Genomic DNA, 17,476 nt, shown 5'->3' on the forward strand with positions numbered 1-17,476 from the left:
TTATGAATGAAGAAAATTCTAAAAGAGCACACTCTCTATGGCCCATGTCATAAAAAAAAATTGTTATATATGGAAATTAAAATACCTAAAGAGGTTTAATGGACTTACTAACAACTTGCAAATCATTAATTGTCTTAAGGATCTTAAAGCACCCACGGCTTTTGCCCACAACTATAGTTAAGGGCATCTAATGACCCCTTTTCATTCTTACTTAAGAAGACCCATGCATCGCACGAGTCCTAAAGCTTGGTTACACATGTCAATAAATTAGGGGTCAAAGTTAACAAAACTAGTGCATTGCACAAGGTCTACTAGTACACAATATGCATACCTACATATGAGATTGTTATGCAATTGAGATAGGCTTTCTTGTTATGTTTATTTTATTTTTTACAATAATAACAAAATATTGATTTAGTCGGCAAATCATTGGCCCATAATGTATAACCATTGAACCATTCAATCCGGTCAATGGTTAGTGGTTTGCCTTTAAAGAGTATATACATTAATTTAAAACAAAACAAAAGAAAAACACTTTTATGTCTTATTCATATTTCGTAAAGAGTCTTTTACTGAACAATGTAATGTTTTTTTTTTTCCCTTTTCATTTGAGTCTTTGTCCATAAACTCCTCATTTGATCCCTTAAAGGAAGCAAGGCCATCTAATAGGGATGCAAACAGATTGGATTGGACTCGAATTATGGTATATCTGAATCCGATCTAATACTATTAACTGCAAATTCGACCCGATATGAAGATTTGATTGGATCTCATAAACATGGATTTGAATTTGAATCTGATGAGACAATCATATTTTTCGGATTTGATCCAATTCGATATGATTTTTTAATAAATAAATTATTACAAAAAATACAAGTATCTTTTCAACTATTTTGATTACATATATATTATAAAAAATAAATAATATAACAAAACTACAAAAATGCAATATAAATAATATATTTATAAATAAATAAATAATATATATCGAATCAGATATGGGTGATTTGAATGCGATCTAATTTTTCTGTTCGGATCCTATTATCTGATATGAAGATAAAAAATGGGGCTTTTGAATCTGATAATATATGATCGGACTTTGGACCGAATTGAATCATGATCCGATCCATTTTGCACCCAAACCCTCTAAATCTATGCAAAACATGGGAGGTGCAAATGGATTAGATCAATGATCAAATCCAATAAAATTGGATTCAAATACCCATTGTCAAATTTTTAAATCAAATTAAGATTCATTTTGAAATTGGATCAAATTGGAACCACCCCATATCCGAACCAATACATACATATATAATATATATACACGTGTATATATATATTACATATAAATAAATATAAATTTTTATATTATATTATATATAAATATATTTATATTGCATATATCAAATTGAATAGGATCCTTATTGGATTCCGATAAAATGATACGAATTGAATTTAAATCAGGGAAACCACAACTAGTGACTATCATCTTGAACGGTGGACAACAATATTGAGTCTATCGTGTTCACATCAATCTCATTCCACTATTTTTAGTTTGAACTTTAATCTTCAATCAGGTCGAGTATGTTAACCTTTTTTAAAGGTTATAGCTAAGGAATTGGATGTCTAAATTGTGCAAATGATTTGTTAATATTGGGAAAATTAATTAACATTTTAGTTTTTTATTAATTACTAGTAAATATGTACGTGCATTTGCACCTGACAGTATCTCCAAGACAAAATTATTTATAATTCATTGGCAGTTTTTTAATAGTTACAAGTGGGCAATTTTTGGAGTGAGAGTAAATGACATATATGCCCGTTGTATGTTGCTTAGATAAAAGATAAAAATGTCTAATGAAAAGTCCAGAAAATAGGACCATTCACTCTTTTATTAATAGTATAGATTATCTTATTTATAACATCATGAGTTAATTTCTTCATAGGCAAAAGCAATTACGTTTTATTGATATTTATTTAAAACATTGGAGTTGAGGCAACCCAAGCCTAATATTAAGATTCAAACTTCAAGCACATGCATGGCCCAATCCAAGATCAAGTTCGAATTTACCAATAAAGGCTCAATTTGAGTTTAACCCAACACTAATTGGGTAAGTCTCAAGCTCGGGTTGGATTGGTCAGGTTAAAAAGAAATTTTTATTACATTTTTATATAAGCAATTTTTATTGGGCTCTAAAGCCCAATTATTATATTTACAAAAGAGTACATTGCATAATTCTGAATTCCACTACAATTCTATACAATTCAAAATGACGAATACCTCCACACTAAAACATCAATTACCTCGTGCGTATATTGGATCAACTCCAAGTTACACCAACCCCAACTGTACGGTGGGCTAAGGATTCTTAAGGTGTGCTGAACAGTCATTTTCCCCAAAATTTATTAAAAAAATGCATGTTGAGATGTGGATTGAATTGGGTTATGCGGGCTAAACCAAGCCCTTAACCCAAGTTTAGGTTAGGCCTGCACCTCCGTAATAGTATCCACAAAATTTGACTTTAAAAAGTAATTGCATCAAACGCGAGAAAATAAAAGTAACTAGAGATTGCTTGCGTCCGCACTGCACACCCAGAGAAAGAGAAGTAGAGAACAGAGCCAGAGCCAGAGCCAGAGATAAAAGGAGAATAAAGCACTTACAGACACTCTCCTCTCTCCCTTTCGAGGTTTCTTCCCTCGAAAAAATCTCCCATTGAAACCGCCCGTCTCAGGTAATTTTAATGCTCCCCTCTTGTTCAATCAAATTGATCGATCGCCTTTTTATTTTATTTTACCTTTTTCTAATATCTTGTATGTGATTTTCTTCTAAAGATCTTTGCTTTAACGTATCCGATGATTTACCCAGAGTAGGATTTAGATGCAGGCCTTCGCCATGGTTGTTTCTGATTTTTTAAAACGTAAGCTTGTTAGTAAATTGTCGACCTAATCCGTTAAATACGGAAAGATCTAATTTTAACCAGATTTGAGTACTGTTAGGGTTTAATTGGGTAGGATTTCAATGCGGAGGAAGAAAGTTGCAGACTGGGCTGTAACATATCGTGTGGACTTGAGTCGTTTGAGGACACCGGAGTTACTTGAAGTTCTGGTGCTTTGTCAAGTTCAATCGAGACTGGAAACTGAGCATCGATAGAAGGTTGCTGTGATAGGCTATGTTAAAGGTTCTTGAGCAGAAAAGAGTGCAAGCTGGTAAAGTTATGAATGATGGGATGAATTATTGCTATTTCGAGTACGCAGCAATGAACGATTGTAATGCAGTTCAGTGTTACGTTAGTGTTGTGCACCACAATTTGGTTTCCATTGGAAATTAGGAATTAATGAGATTGGTTAGGTAGTGTTTGCATCGTGAACTTCCAAGAGTAGCCCGTTCTAATCCGATATGGTAGGGTGATGGCCATCAAATTTAGTTTAAGGCAGATGAATGTGTAACATGTGTGCTGGATGCCTGGATTGTTTTGCCTCCTTATAGGAGAAGCCCAACAACCTTCAAAAAATATGAACAAGGTGAAATGCTTTACATGATTAATTTACTCAGATTTGTGGACGTGTGCATCCTAGCTTACAGGTGTTAGACTTGATATGCAGCTGATACAACACTAATTGCTGCCTGGATGCTTTTATAAAATACTTTATAGTATTACTGTATTAGTATTTTTAAAATGTATAAAATGGTATTATTTAGCAAATGATACCTTAAAAATTCTGTACATTTTAGAAGTTTAACTAAATTTTGCTTTGGCAAGATATAAATATTGAGCAATAATCCTTTGTTTTAAAAAATAAACACAGAGGCCAGAAAATGCAACCATATTAAATGGGTATTGTACTCTGTCATTGTCCAGAATCTTAGGAAATGGAGACTCATATCCCTTTTTGTATCTGTATTTATGTTGATATCTTATCTGGACATCACAAATTAAACGACAAAACAAGAATCCAGTGGTGGAAACATATAACAGCGGTTTTCAGGCTGAAATTTGCCCCACCAATAGAGGATGATGTGCAGATAAATTTGGAGTATGTCTGTGCACCAAAATGCCCTGTGGAAAATTCCCTTGTCATTTGTGTCTGTTCTCCAAACGTGTCAATGACCAAATCTGTATCATGTGGAAGATTCTCCATCTGCTTTATTTGGGAGGATGGCTCTAGAGTTTGAAAAAGTAGCATTACCAAGAATAGTTAAATTGTAGTTTTCTCAATTATCACCTATCTTTTCAAGGTTGTTTTTGAAACTCTCTCTCTATATATTATTTGATGAAAGTACCCACCAGATAGTCTTTTGGACTAGTGGTAGCAGTGCTTGATAATTATGCCTCTAATTCCTCTAGAAGTGTTTATTCTGATGCATTGTTTCTTATTTTGACACAGTTTTTCCTTGTTGGTTTCTGTCGGATGCTAATTGGCATTCCTGGAAGGATGGGAAGTAATGATGCCAACGAGTTAATGATTTCTGGGAGTGATGAGGCTGAATGTTCTGAGGCCACTGTGGAGATAAAGATAAAAACATTGGATTCTCAAACATATACTTTGAGAGTGAATAAATGTGTAAATACCATTTTTTTCATTGTTAATTCTAGTAATCATTTTTCTTGTTGTCTTCAGTAGTCCGATTTTTTAATCACTTCTTTTCTAAGGGTACAAAACTCTGATTATTATTTTTGTACCATGCAATTTACTATCAGGTAGTTGCATTTTATTTCTTTATTTGTGCATTAATGTTAAGTTAACCATTTTGCTGCATTTATTTTTTATGAAGTATTTTAATCCACTAATATTTATATATCCATAAATGTGCAACTGTAGAATTGCGTATTTCTCATCTCAAATGCCACTCTTTTTATTTGTTTATTTATTCTATGCTTGGGAGAAACATTGTCTAGAATGCAATTATATTTCTGTATGCATGTGGATGGATTCTTTGTCATGGTCTCTTCCATCTTCCAATGATGAAATATTCTTGCTCATTCTTACACCTTCAAAGTTTTATATCTCTAAAGTGGCATTGAGCTGTTAAATTTAGCATTTTGTTGTTTTTTTTTCTTTTGTTTTAGATAATTGGTAATTATATTCAAACAAGGAGAGATTCCCTCCAAACTCTACAAAGGCTTTGCAAAAATGCTATGATGTTAGTATTTTACTATCCAAAAAAGCAGACATAAGGATCAAGGATTCAAGCCAAAAACAATCCTCCACTAATTCCTGAAATTCTTAAAGGAAAACCCTGAAAGGCTGAAAGGCAAAACAATCCAAATTCACCAGAACACTTTCAGAGTTTCTACGGTTTCACTTCCACCAAACACTCCAAGTCTCCAACAGATGGAGAAAGGAATCAGGTTCCATATGATCCTTCCTCTTTTGCTGACAACCAAGGATGGCCAAGCTGCAACCAGATCTGTCAGCTGAAAGTGGCATCACCCAAGGGCGGTTAAGGAGCTACAGGACACGTGACCAGATGCCATACCTGAGGGGACAATGTATCAGGATGTGATTGGCTGATTCCAGGGCAGCATTAGTGCATTACACTAAACCTGTCAATTGTTAGGATTTCCTCCAAAATGGCAGTCCACAGAAAAAAGGTTACCTTGGAAGGAATATGAGCTTTCCTAATCCATTTCCATTGGACTCACCCCTACAATCCTGCTGAGCCTCATAGTGTGAGCTGATGGAGAAATCCTCTTTAGCTGCAAACCATGCTTTGTGGTCTTGGGAACCTGTCTGAATTTGCATGAGACTGATCTGCTCTAACAAGGCCAACCTGTCTGCTTCTCAGTTGAATATACTACACATAAAAACAGGTCACCACTAGACCTGTTCATGGGCCAGGTGGCCTGACGGGCCGGCCCGACCCCAAAACGGGCTTGAACAGGCTTTTTGGCCCGCGGGCTTAACCTCGGGCCAAAAAGCCCGACCTGCATAAAATTCAAGCCGGGCTCGGGCTTTGCCAAAATAGCCCGGCCCGACCTATAGTTAAACCTAAGTAAACCTGGCCCGACCTATGGTTAAACCTAAGTAAAAACCCTATGTGATGTCCATTTGAATAACTTTTTTAATTTGAGAATGTTGTTGATTCACTTGTAGGCCCATTGTTCATTTAAATAGGGGAAAAACATCTAAATTAAAATAGAAAATGTCCATTTGAATAGGGAAAAATTCGAATTTCTTTTATTAGGTCGGGCTTCGGGCTCGGGCTCGGGCTCGGGCTTCGGCTTCGGGCTTTTTATCATGGCTGGGCTCGGGCCTAACATTTTTTTGTTAATAAAGAGTCAAAGCCCAGCCCGGCCCATGAACAGGTCTAGTCACCACTACTTGGCCACCTATAATTTCATAGTAATTCGTTAATGCTGCCTCTTTATCCCTTGCTAATCTGAGTAAGGATGGATATGATTCAGACAATGGGCTATCCCCACGTAAATGGATTTCCAAGAAGAAATTCAATCCCCCTCACCAGGAGCAAATCTGATAAATTGGTAAAACTATTGCTACCCTTCATGATCCCCTTCCATAAATTGAAGCCATAAGATGCAATGGCAAGTGCTGACTCCCACCTAAAAGGAAGACTACCATATTTTTGATGAATGGTCTGCCTCCATAAACCCCCAGCTTCTTCACCGAAATGCCTAAGCCATTTTCTCAGTGGCTTCATTCATATGGGACAGATATCGAATTCATAGGTTCCCTAATTTATAAAGAACGCATACCTTGGGACCGGGCTTCCAGGTAGAACTTTTTTCTCATCATTAAGACTCTCCCATAGAAAACCTCTTCTCAGTTGCTCCATTTGAGTTAAAACAGAGGGTGGAGCTTTGAACAATGATATGTAGTATATTGGAAAATTTGATTAGGCACTTTGAATGAGTGTTACTTTATCCCCTTTCGACAAATGGCCCTTCTTCCAGCTGGCCAGTCCCCTTCATCCACTCCTACAGTCCAAAGTTGCTACTTATTCCCCAATGTTTGGCACATTCCCGAATCCCGTCAAGGTTAAGTTCACTCTTTAAATTAATTTTCAACCCTGAGACTGCCTCAAAGAATATAAATAAGCATCCTAAGAAGATCATATCCTATTTCTCTGCCCTTGAAAACAGGATGGAGTAATCCACAGGTTGAACAAGGGCAGTGGGCTGACTACTTTTCCTGCCACTAAAGCCTTCTAATAACCACCCTCCATGGCTCTATTTATCGTTTTTGAAAGGGATTCGGCCACTACAATGAAAAGAAATGGGGAGAGAGGATCCTCTTGTCTTAATCTTCTTTTCCTTGCTAATTGTGCTTTTGGGCTGCCATTTACAAGGATTGTGAGCATTGCTGAAGATAGACAAGCTTCTATCTATCCCTCAAATGCACCCCAAAACCCATTTTCTGCAATAATTAGTCCATAAAATTCCAGTGGACATGGTCATTAGTCTTTTGCATGTACACTTTGCAAATAAAACCTGTCACTCCTTGTCTCCTAGAATCAATGCATTCATTGGCTATTAGAGACATGCCCAAAATCTGCCTGCTATCTACAAAAGCTCCTTGGGATGGAGATACAGTGGAGTTCAATACTTTTCTGTCTCTGTTTGCCAGCACTTTGGGCAACACCTTGTAGATGCTCCCACTTAGGCTAATGGGACAATGGTCTTGGATATCTGATGCCCCTGCAGTTTAGGAATCAAAGATATAAAGGTCATATTGGCTGCCTCCTATATGTTTGAATTTGCAAGAAAATCCTGCAACCAGTGCATGTAATCTTGGTTCCTTCCGGGGTGGACGAGAGGGTGTGGATCCCAATTGCGAATTACATTTTTACCTGTGCTTCCTTCTTTAATTGCCTAATTCATGCAGATGATAATCCAATCTTTCCATCTAACGAGTTGTGGTCAAGCTTGATTCCCCCTAAAGTGGAAGATTTTTTGTTGGGAGGCAGCCAAGCAAATCATAAACATTTGTGAGAGACTCCAAAGAAAGTGGAGATACTGGTCAATTTCCCCTCATGTGTGTGTTCTTTGCCTAAAGAATGGTGAAAATACTAATAAACTTTTGCTACACTGTTCCTATGCTTCTTGGGTTTAGCAGTATTTCTTTTCACTGGTTGGAAGAGAATGAGTAGCACCTCTTGAAGTGGTTGATTTGTTCAAAACAGGGATGATGAATGGTGCCATGCAAAGGCAGGCAAAGAGTTCTGTGGGATTGTGTAGAGCTGTCTTGTGGGGGTTGTGCAAAAGGAATGCGAAAATCTTTGAAGAGAAACACAAGCAGGTTGAGGAGCTAATTGAACTAATAACCTTAAGAGCTGCGCATGAGTCATCAAATGTAAAGAATTTTCTGTTGCATCTCTTAATAATTTATTGAGAGGTTGGAATATTGTATGGCTGGTTTCTCCACAAGTAAACCTCAAAGTCTTTGGTGTGGACTCCATTGGCAGTAGGGAGGTATAATTTTTATTTCAATGGGTGCTGTTTGGGCAATCCGGGAATGTCTGGAGTGGGGGGAGTGGTAAGGGACAGTCAAGGCATCATCATCCTTAGTTATTTGGGTCCAATTGGGGAAGGAAATTCTCAATGTGGAGAGTTATTGGCTCTAATTCAAGGACCAAAGCTTATAATGATGCAAGGGTGGAGGAATGTGAAGGTGGGAGGTGATTGTCAAACATTGGTACTCAGACTCAATCTCCTTGGCAGTTCATACCGTTCGTGAGACTGGCCTGCTCTCTAGGTTAGGACCGTTGGTGAGACTGGGCTGCTCTCTAGGTTCCAATTTGAACCCCTCATTCAACTGGGTTCCTAGGAGTGCTAATACAGCAGCAGATTCCTTGGCAAGAGCTGGGGTGGGGAGTTATGCTTTGGTTTGGGGTTGCCCTGGACCAGGATGTATCCTGTAATATTTTCTCTTGTTTCTGAGTGGTTTTGGTTTTGCTTTTGAGCTTGTATTGTTCTTTGGTCAGCTGCATTGCTCTGGTGTGGCTGGCCCATGTCCCTATTTAATGAAATGACTTCAGTTATTTATAAAAAAATCTTCCCTCATGAAATTCCAGCATCTTTTGAAGAATGCAATTGGAAATTCCTCAGGAAACATGTCTAAAGTTTTTTTTTTTTTTAATTTTTTTGATCACTAACAGTTTGTTTTTCTTAATTTTCTGCAGATTTTTTTCCACTTTTTTGTAGCACCAAAACAAAAATAAACATTATTGGGTTTGGGGGAGTAATAAGAGATGAGAATGGTGTTTTACTTGCAATTTACTCCGGCCCAATATGGGAAGTGGGTTCCATTAGGGCGGAACTCAAGCCAGCATTGGTTGGGGTGCAAAAGGCAAAGGAATTGGGGGTTGATAAACTGGTTATTGAAGGAGATTCCGAAGTGATTATAAGCTGGTTATCAAAAAGAGTTGCAGCAAACTGGAACTACAGAAATGAAATAAGATGTTTTGACTGGTTTTCTAGAGATTTGCAACTGGTAGCTCAATGGGTACAAAGATCAGCCAACAATTATTTTGGGCCCAGTTGTAGTAAAGTATGACTTGGATTTGGTATGAGATAGCAAGGGCTATGTTCGTGGCTTTTATTTTACTTGTAAACCAACAACTTCTTGTTGTGCTTGGTTGTTCTTAATTAATAAAATTTGGCATATTTTGTTAATAATAAAAAAAATAAATAAACAAAAGGTAGTAAAAGTCTTCTATCAATAGGTACGACTACCTGCCATTCTGGTTTGCAATCCAGTGTTCCCGCCATAGAAGAAAATCAAGAGATTAGAGTTATCCCAATCCCGTAGACTCCTTTTCCTTCTCGTCCCTTTTATTGACAAGGTGTAAGTGTATTAACATCAATGAAAAGGGCTAAAACTCTTGCATGACATTCAACTACTAACCATAACACTGATCTGTGTGCGGATCAATGTTTTCAGATGCATAAGAGGTTGTATTCTTCAAAGTGTAACTCAAGACAAGATGTCCTCAAAATGTGACAAGGAATACTGATGCTCAAGACTTTTGAAGTTTATAGTTTGTGTGGCTCGAAGTGTAGATGAACCATGCATAAAAGATGCACTCCAACCCTGAAGCATAGTAGCATACACAGTGGGGCCGTAGGGGACAAGACAAAACAAAAAATTGAGAAAATAAAACCTATTTTGGGAAGAAGGGGGGGGGGTGGGACACAGCACATATACCTCTGGTGGTGGTAGTGGGTGGATCTACTCTTGCTGCCTCTTCTGATAATCTGTCAATGAAGAGGCTGGATTTTAGTATGGGCATTCCTATATGGGATTAGATGGCATTTTCTCCCTTTTATGAATTATTGAACCAAGGTAATGGAAATGGTCACATTGAGTTGTCTCTTAGTCTCCAATCTTAAGTGTACCTTGATTTTTTTTGATAAATGAGAGTATTTTATTGAAATAAATATCAGAAATAGAAGCAGCCTAGGAAGAGGCACGAGATGTTACCTCCCCCAAGGACTGAATCATAAACACTAAACATGCCCAAACCTTAGATACAAATTACAAAGTAGCCCAAAACAGATCACCCCTTGACACCCCTTGCTTGGCCAGAGAATCGGCCATTACATTTGCTGATCTACTAACCCACTGGAACCTAACAGTCATATTTCTTGTCATCCATTTAACTTTCTTTAACAGATCCCTGTAGCCCCAACAAACTGTGTCTGGGCTATTCAGCGAGCCCACTACTACCTTGGAATCTCCTTCTACTAACAAGTTGTTCACTCCTAATTGACTAGCCATTTGTATACCTTGTATTGCTGCTAGTAGCTCTACCCTTACAGAATCACCTTCACCCACTGGTCCTGAGAAAAGAGACAACATGTTGCTGTCTTTATCTCTCAGAATCCCTCCAATTACGGATGGCCCTGGGTTACCTTGGCAGCTGCCATCAAAATTCAATTTTACCACTCCATCCGGTGGGGGTTTCCATTCAACTTGTAATTTGTTCTTAGTGGAGACTGTAGAAGCCATTGTTTCCTAATTTCTCCTTAAGTCATCAAAGGAGAAATCTGCCAACAAATGTGAAGATTGCAGCCATGAAATTGTCTTTGTCAATATACATTCCTTGACTCCAGCAAGACTCCTTTCCTTTTCTTGAAATATTCTAGCATTTCTCTCCTCCCATAAAATCTACAAGCTGGTGGCTTTGATACATTTCGACATTATCTTCCCCCTTTTTGTCAATCTCCCAAGAGCATCTGGAGTGAACAACAACTTTACTTAAGAGGGCAAGTTCCACCTGCACCCAAATAAAGAAACAACCCGGTTCCAAATATTGGCAGCAAAGGAGCACGATATCAGCAAATGGTTACAGTCCTCACCCTTCACTTTACACATAAAGCACCAATTTGGGGACAAACACAAAAAAGTTTCTTCTTTTGCAAGTTTTCCACAATATCGATGTTACCATAATAGGCTTCCCAACAGAACACTGCTACTTTGGGGGTATCGGCCTTGACCAAACCTCTTTAACAGGAAAGATCTGAGAGAAAGGGTTAGAGCAAAGGGCTTTAAAGAAAGACGCGCATGTGAAAGACCCAACCAGGTTTAGAGCCCAGACTCTTTTGTTCGGGCTAGTGGGGTCTAGGCACACCGAATCTAGAATCAACAACTCTGAGACACAATGAAATTCTTCATCCCTTAACCCTCTTCGAAACCCAAAATTCCAATTTAATCCAAAGGGCAAACCGGGGCGGGGGGGAAGGAACCAAGAAATGGGTTTCTTTTCAAAGAGGGAGATGGAATAAAGAGAAGGAAAATGGTCTTTTAGGGGTTAAGTGCTCACCCAAGTATCTTCCCAAAAAAGAATAGAGTTTTCAGAACAAGCATCGTACCTTACAAACTTGAGGAATTTAGGGCGAATGCCAGAGATAGCCTTCCAAGGTGTTGTAAGCAAAGCCCTTCGGGATACCCCCGCATCTCAACCTGATTCAGAACAACCATGGATACTTTTCATTACTTCATGCCACAACCTCTCCCTCTCCAGGGGCCACCTCTGAAGCCACTTACCTAAAAGAGCCTCATTCTTACTCACCACATTCCCTAAGCCTAGTCCTTCTTTTTTGCTCTGACTCACCACCTCCCACCTAATCAAGTGATCTTTTTTCTCTTCACCAGGTTCCCATAGGAAGTCCCTCATCAGTTTTTCCAACCTCTTTGCCTCCTTTTTAGGAATTTTAAAGACTGCCAGGAAGTATAAAGGCAAGTTGGCTAAAGTTGCTTTAATCAAAGTAACTCTACCACCCACGGAGATGTAGTTCCTCTTTCAAGTTGCCAATCTTTTTTCAAAATTTTCAACCATCAGATTCCAGAACCTACTTTCTTTTGGATTTGCACCTAGAGGAAGTCCTAGATAGGATAGAGGCCATTGAGAGCAAGTGCATTCTAACAAGGCTGCTATAGACTCTGCCTCCTCTCTGTTCAAATGAACCCCTACAACACAACTCTTCACAAAATTTACCTTCAAATTTGAGGCCTTCTCAAAGTGAATTATTAAATCCTTCAGATTCGTTATCTTTGTCAGATCACAACCTTCACAAAAGATTATTATATTTGCAAATTGGAGATGGGTTACTAACACTTTGTCTCTACCTATTCTCCACCCTCATGGGGATCCAACTCTATCTGCTTCTGAGATGAGTCTACTAAAAGCATCAATGACTAAAGTGAAAAGGAAAGATGACATGGGATCACCTTGTGACCCCTGCTAGCTGGGAAAAAATCAGTAACTACCCTATTGACTAGGATGGAAAATGGCAACTAGAGAGGCGACTGTTTATCCATTTGCACCACTTATCCCCAAACCCACACTTCCTTAGCACAAGTATAAGAATCCCCATTCAACTAAGTCATAGGCCTTTTCAAGGTCAAGTTTACAAACATAACCTTTACGCCCCGATCTCCTCATCTCTCCACACATTCATTTGTTATTAGAACCTGATATACAATTTGTCTCCCTTGAACAAAAGCTCCTTGCGCTTGGCTAATAAGACAAGGAAGCACCTGTTTTATCCTCAAGGATAAGACTTTTGCCACAATCTTGTAAACACTAGTCACAAAATTGATAGGTCTAAGAGTCCTTTGGATGCTCGGCCTCTCTATTTTTTGGAATTAAGGCTAAAAAAGTAGCATTAATTCCCCGACTCATCACTTGATTGTTCTCAAATTCCTTGAAGACCTCAAATAAATCTTCTTTGACTATGTCCCAACAATCTTGAAAGAAAGCCATTGTAAACCCATCTGACCCTAGTGCTTTAGATTTGTCCATGGAAAAAGCAACTTTTCTAATTTCTTCCTCCTCAAAATTCCTCTCCATTCAACTTCTACTCTCTTTTGGAAGCCTCTGCCAGGTCACACCTTCCAACTCCACTCTAGGGCTTAGGGGTCTCCTTAAGATGGATTCGAAATGGTCAACAAAACAAGTGGCTATCCTCTCTTGGGTATCAAAGACTGTTCCATCCACTTCCAGTTTTGAAACTAGGTTTTCCTTCTCCTTCCATTGGCTAGGTCATGAAAAATTTTTGTATTCCCATCTCCTTCCTTAATCCACTTACATCTAGACTTCTGCCTTCAAGAAATTTCTTCTCTCAAAATAACTTCATTTAACTCTCTTTTCAGATTCCATCTCCGATCTCTATCTTGAGGGCTTAAGGCTCTTTGGGATTCCTTCACATCCAGTTCCTCTATTTGGGTCAATAGAGAGGATTTCATTTCTTCTATTCTCCCAAAATGCTCCCTATTCCAATCCTTCACATGTGCTCTCAATCATTTTAGTTTTTTATGGAATCTTACCCCTTTCCACTTCACCCCCCTTAGGTCTTTTCTCCACCATTCCTTAACCTTTTCACGAAGTCCGGGTGAGTCAACCACATGTTCTCAAACCTAAAGGGTCGAGGTCCTTGCATAAAAGGCTCCTGTCCTAGGCTAATGGGGCAATGGTCAGATGTGACTCTAGGTAGAGCCCTTGTTAACAAGTCCGTCCACTTGTTTTCCCAGCTTTCATTGAAAAGGAACCTATCTAATTTGGAGCAGGTTGGTACCTCCTGAAAATTGGACTAGGTATAGATAGATTGTAGCAACGGGAGTTCCTTTTAACTCCAATTATTAATAAAATCGTTGAATCTCCATATGTTGGTTATAATGATCTGTTGGGGGTTATTTGATTCATTCGTAAAATCAAATTGCATTGAAATCTCCCCCCAAGCACCATGGACCATCCCAAAACCCTTGAATCCCATAATGCTCTTCCCACAGTTCATTCCTTTCTCTGTAATTGCTTGGTCTATACACATTAGTTAGGGTCCAGATAAATCCATCCTCAACCATCTTGAATTTTAACGACATTGAAAAATTACCTACTAGCTCCTCCAAAACCTCCACCATATCCTCTCTCCAAAAAGTAGCAATTCCTCCCGAAGCCCCCCAAGAAGGTGCTGAAACCCATCTTATTCTTCTAGATTTCCAGATACTTCTTGCCCACCTTCTATCGATATCAGCTAGTTTGGTCTCTTGAAGCATCACTATATCCAGCCTTTCCCTTCTAAGGAGGTCCTTAATTGGTCTTCTTTTCCTAGCACTCCCCAACCCCCTCACATTCCAACTAATGATTTTCATGGTAGTAAAAGATTTGGCATCCCCCTCTAAGGTCAGACCTCTACTTAGAGGCTTTCCTCCTCTCCCCTCTTCCGTCGAATTCCGAATTTTCTTCTATATCTGATATCAGCCTTTCCACCACTGATCTTTTCTTCTTCCTTCGGTTATTAAATGTTCTAGATCTGCTTAAGACTGCTTTTGTTTTATTTTGCCTTTTCGAAATTTCTTGGGTTTCTTCACAAAGATTCCTCTTTTTGCCTATACTCCTCAAGGAGGGTACAGATCTGTCCCCAAATCCTCTCTAATACCTCATTCTGCATCTTTCTCATAATTGATTCACCCTTTGCCTTTTTCCTACTTTGATCCCCTGTTTTTGCTCAACCTTCTTGAACCTCACCCTTCCCTCCCTCTTCCTCTTTTCTCTTATACTCCTCCAAAAACATACAGATCTGATCCCAGATCATCTCTATCTCCTTTTTCTGTGATTCTCTTCCCCTTACCACTTCCTCTTGTTCTTTGCCCCCCTTGTCCCTTACAACCATGGATGCTGCATCAAGTTGAGCTGCAGGAGTACTGTTTCAGGCAGAAAACCCACATCAGTACCATAAAACGAATTGACACTATTACCTGAATGATTATGGGAAGATGTCAAAAACTCTTGAGGGGAAACACGTAGGGGCAAGGTCGCGGTTAATCCTTCCAAAGAAGATGACTATGGGTTCCCATTGTGTTCAACCAGTGTTGTTTTAATCCTTGCATCAGAATTTGCCTTTGTAAGTTGTCCCCTTGTTGATAACTCTGTGATTGGTGACCAAGGTAATTTCTGTTCCTTTATTCCTCTATCAGTGCTGTGTTGCTCTACTGAGCTGGGAGCTAATTTAAGAACCGGTGTCCCCTGCCTCTCCTTTGTAAAATCTGTGGTAAACCCCAAATCCGTAGGTGATAAGAGACATTGAGAGTGCATCTTTTGGGCTGAAACTGAAAATCCAAGTTGTCTTTTTCCAAAAAAAGCAACTTGGTGTGAAGGCTCTCATCACAGAGGGATTTTGCTTTTTTTAGATCCATGCTTCCAATACTTGAGGAGTCTTCAGACTCTGAATCTGAGTTACCTTCTTCCTCCGTTGCATAGATCTCAGCTGTGTCTGTAAAGACCTGATTTACTGTCTCCGGAAAGTGGGAACTCCTTAGTTCCACTGTCAACGTGTGCTTCTTGAACCTCGGATTGCGCCGTTCCGAGGAGAAAACTTTCGTCTTCTTGCTTGGAACCCATACCCAGTTTGAACTTGCTGCTCCGCCGCTACTAGCTTTCTCCCCTGCGAGTGGTAGAAGAGAAATTCTCGTGGGAGACGATGATAAACCATTTTTTTGGTTCATCGTCCTCTCCAAACCTTTGGTCACGTGCCTACTTAAACTGGCGCATGGCACTTTAGAAATTGGGTCGACTCTCTTTAATCCAGCTGGCCCATTCGTAGGAAAAGGCCCCTTAATTTTTGATGGGCCTGGGCCTAGCCCCCGACCTGAAAGGACCGGTACACAAGACCGGCTTAACCTCTGAACCTTTGCCTGCCTTAGTTCAGTTTCTTTTGAAATTTGAACTCCTAGCACAAGTTTACCTCCAATTAAGCCTCCTGTCACCGATTGAACATAGGACCTGCCATCCCTCAGCCCACCCTGCCAAGCAGACTTTCCCCAAGTAGTTAATTTTTTTTTTCTTTTCTCTCTTTTTTCCTAGTTGGCTCAGAAGACTTGGCTTTTTTGTAGTGTCTACTTTGCCTTGCATGCCAAGCAACCAGGCTTGTTTTGCCCCTTCATCTTCCTCCCTTCTTCCCTCCTTCCAAAGCTGGCTTCAATGGAGGTAGCAAGCCAAACGGGGTATATTAAACCCTCTGAAACAACCTCTATCTTCCTTGGGATGTCACTGGGTTTAACACCACCTAAACTCACTGCAACTGAATGGAGATCACAATCAAAAACACCTTCTAATTTTGCATCACAGATTAAAGCTATTGACTGTAAAACTTCTTCCTTCCAAAGATTGAAAGGTAACCCAAGCACTCTAATTATTACATTGTCTTCAATCTCAAAGCATTTGGTGTTAGATAGAGGAGACCTCTGTTGAGCAAAGAGTTCCCATTGCTGCCATTCACATGGATGGCGAAGGAATTATGTGGTACCAGTGGTATCGGAAGACCCATCCCCAAACCACCTGGTTGGATCTCATTGAGGCTCTACGAGTGAGGTTCAGACCCTTTGGCTATGAAAACTTCAATGAGTCCCTCTCTAGAGTAAGGCAAACGAGAATGGTAAGAGAATACCAAAACGAGTTTGAGCGGTTGGCCACAAGAGTTCATGGTTTGCCGAAGGCTGCTCTGCTAGGTTGTTTCATAGGGGATTGAGGGATGATATTAGAATTGAAGTAAAATACCATGCAGCCATCTACGTTGGTTGTAGCTGTTGGTTTAGCCAAATTACAAGAAGAAAGGCTGGATCGGCTCAAGAAACTGGGAAGGTTTACAGGACCTCCAACGGGCCCATTATAGAGGAACCCCTACCCGAAAACTAAGCGCAATCCGGGCCCCTTACTTCCAACCCCTACCAATGCGGTGACCACCACTGCCATCCCCATTTTGCCTACCCTGAAAACTGGCTCACTGACCTTACCCTACTAGAAGCTATCGTGGACAGAGATGCAGGCCCGAAGAGAAAAAGGGCTGTGCTATAATTGTGACAAAAAAATTATCGCAGGGCACACTTGTAAGGTCCAAGATGTCTACCTTCTGCAAGTTGATGAAGAAGATGACCCTTACAGGCTCTGTCCAGATACCAGGCCCCCCAAACAATGCGGGTTCACATCCAAATCTCAGGAAGGAAGGTGTCCATCTTG

General features: G+C 39.6%; 1 protein-coding gene across 4 annotated transcripts in view; it reads left to right on the forward strand.

The window, feature by feature from the left end:
• Positions 1-2,583: 2,583 nt before the first annotated feature.
• LOC148869548 (ubiquitin-like domain-containing protein CIP73) overlaps positions 2,584-17,476 on the forward strand; it is a 50,843-nt gene continuing 35,950 nt past the window's right edge. Inside the window, exons 1-2 of one of the 4 annotated variants that reach the window (XM_088973622.1) lie at positions 2,584-2,732; positions 4,387-4,563. In XM_088973622.1, the coding sequence (XP_088829748.1) occupies positions 4,411-4,563 (153 nt within the window). In that variant the 5' untranslated portion in view covers positions 2,584-2,732; positions 4,387-4,410. Of the gene's footprint in view, positions 2,733-3,012; positions 3,523-4,386; positions 4,564-17,476 lie in introns of those variants that run through there. The other 3 variants (XM_088973624.1, XM_088973623.1, XM_088973621.1) reach the window with 3 other exon arrangements.

The sequence above is a fragment of the Nelumbo lutea genome, chromosome 2, assembly GCF_056320005.1.
Source record: "Nelumbo lutea isolate HS-2025 chromosome 2, American lotus-T2T, whole genome shotgun sequence".
Lineage (NCBI taxonomy): Eukaryota > Viridiplantae > Streptophyta > Magnoliopsida > Proteales > Nelumbonaceae > Nelumbo > Nelumbo lutea.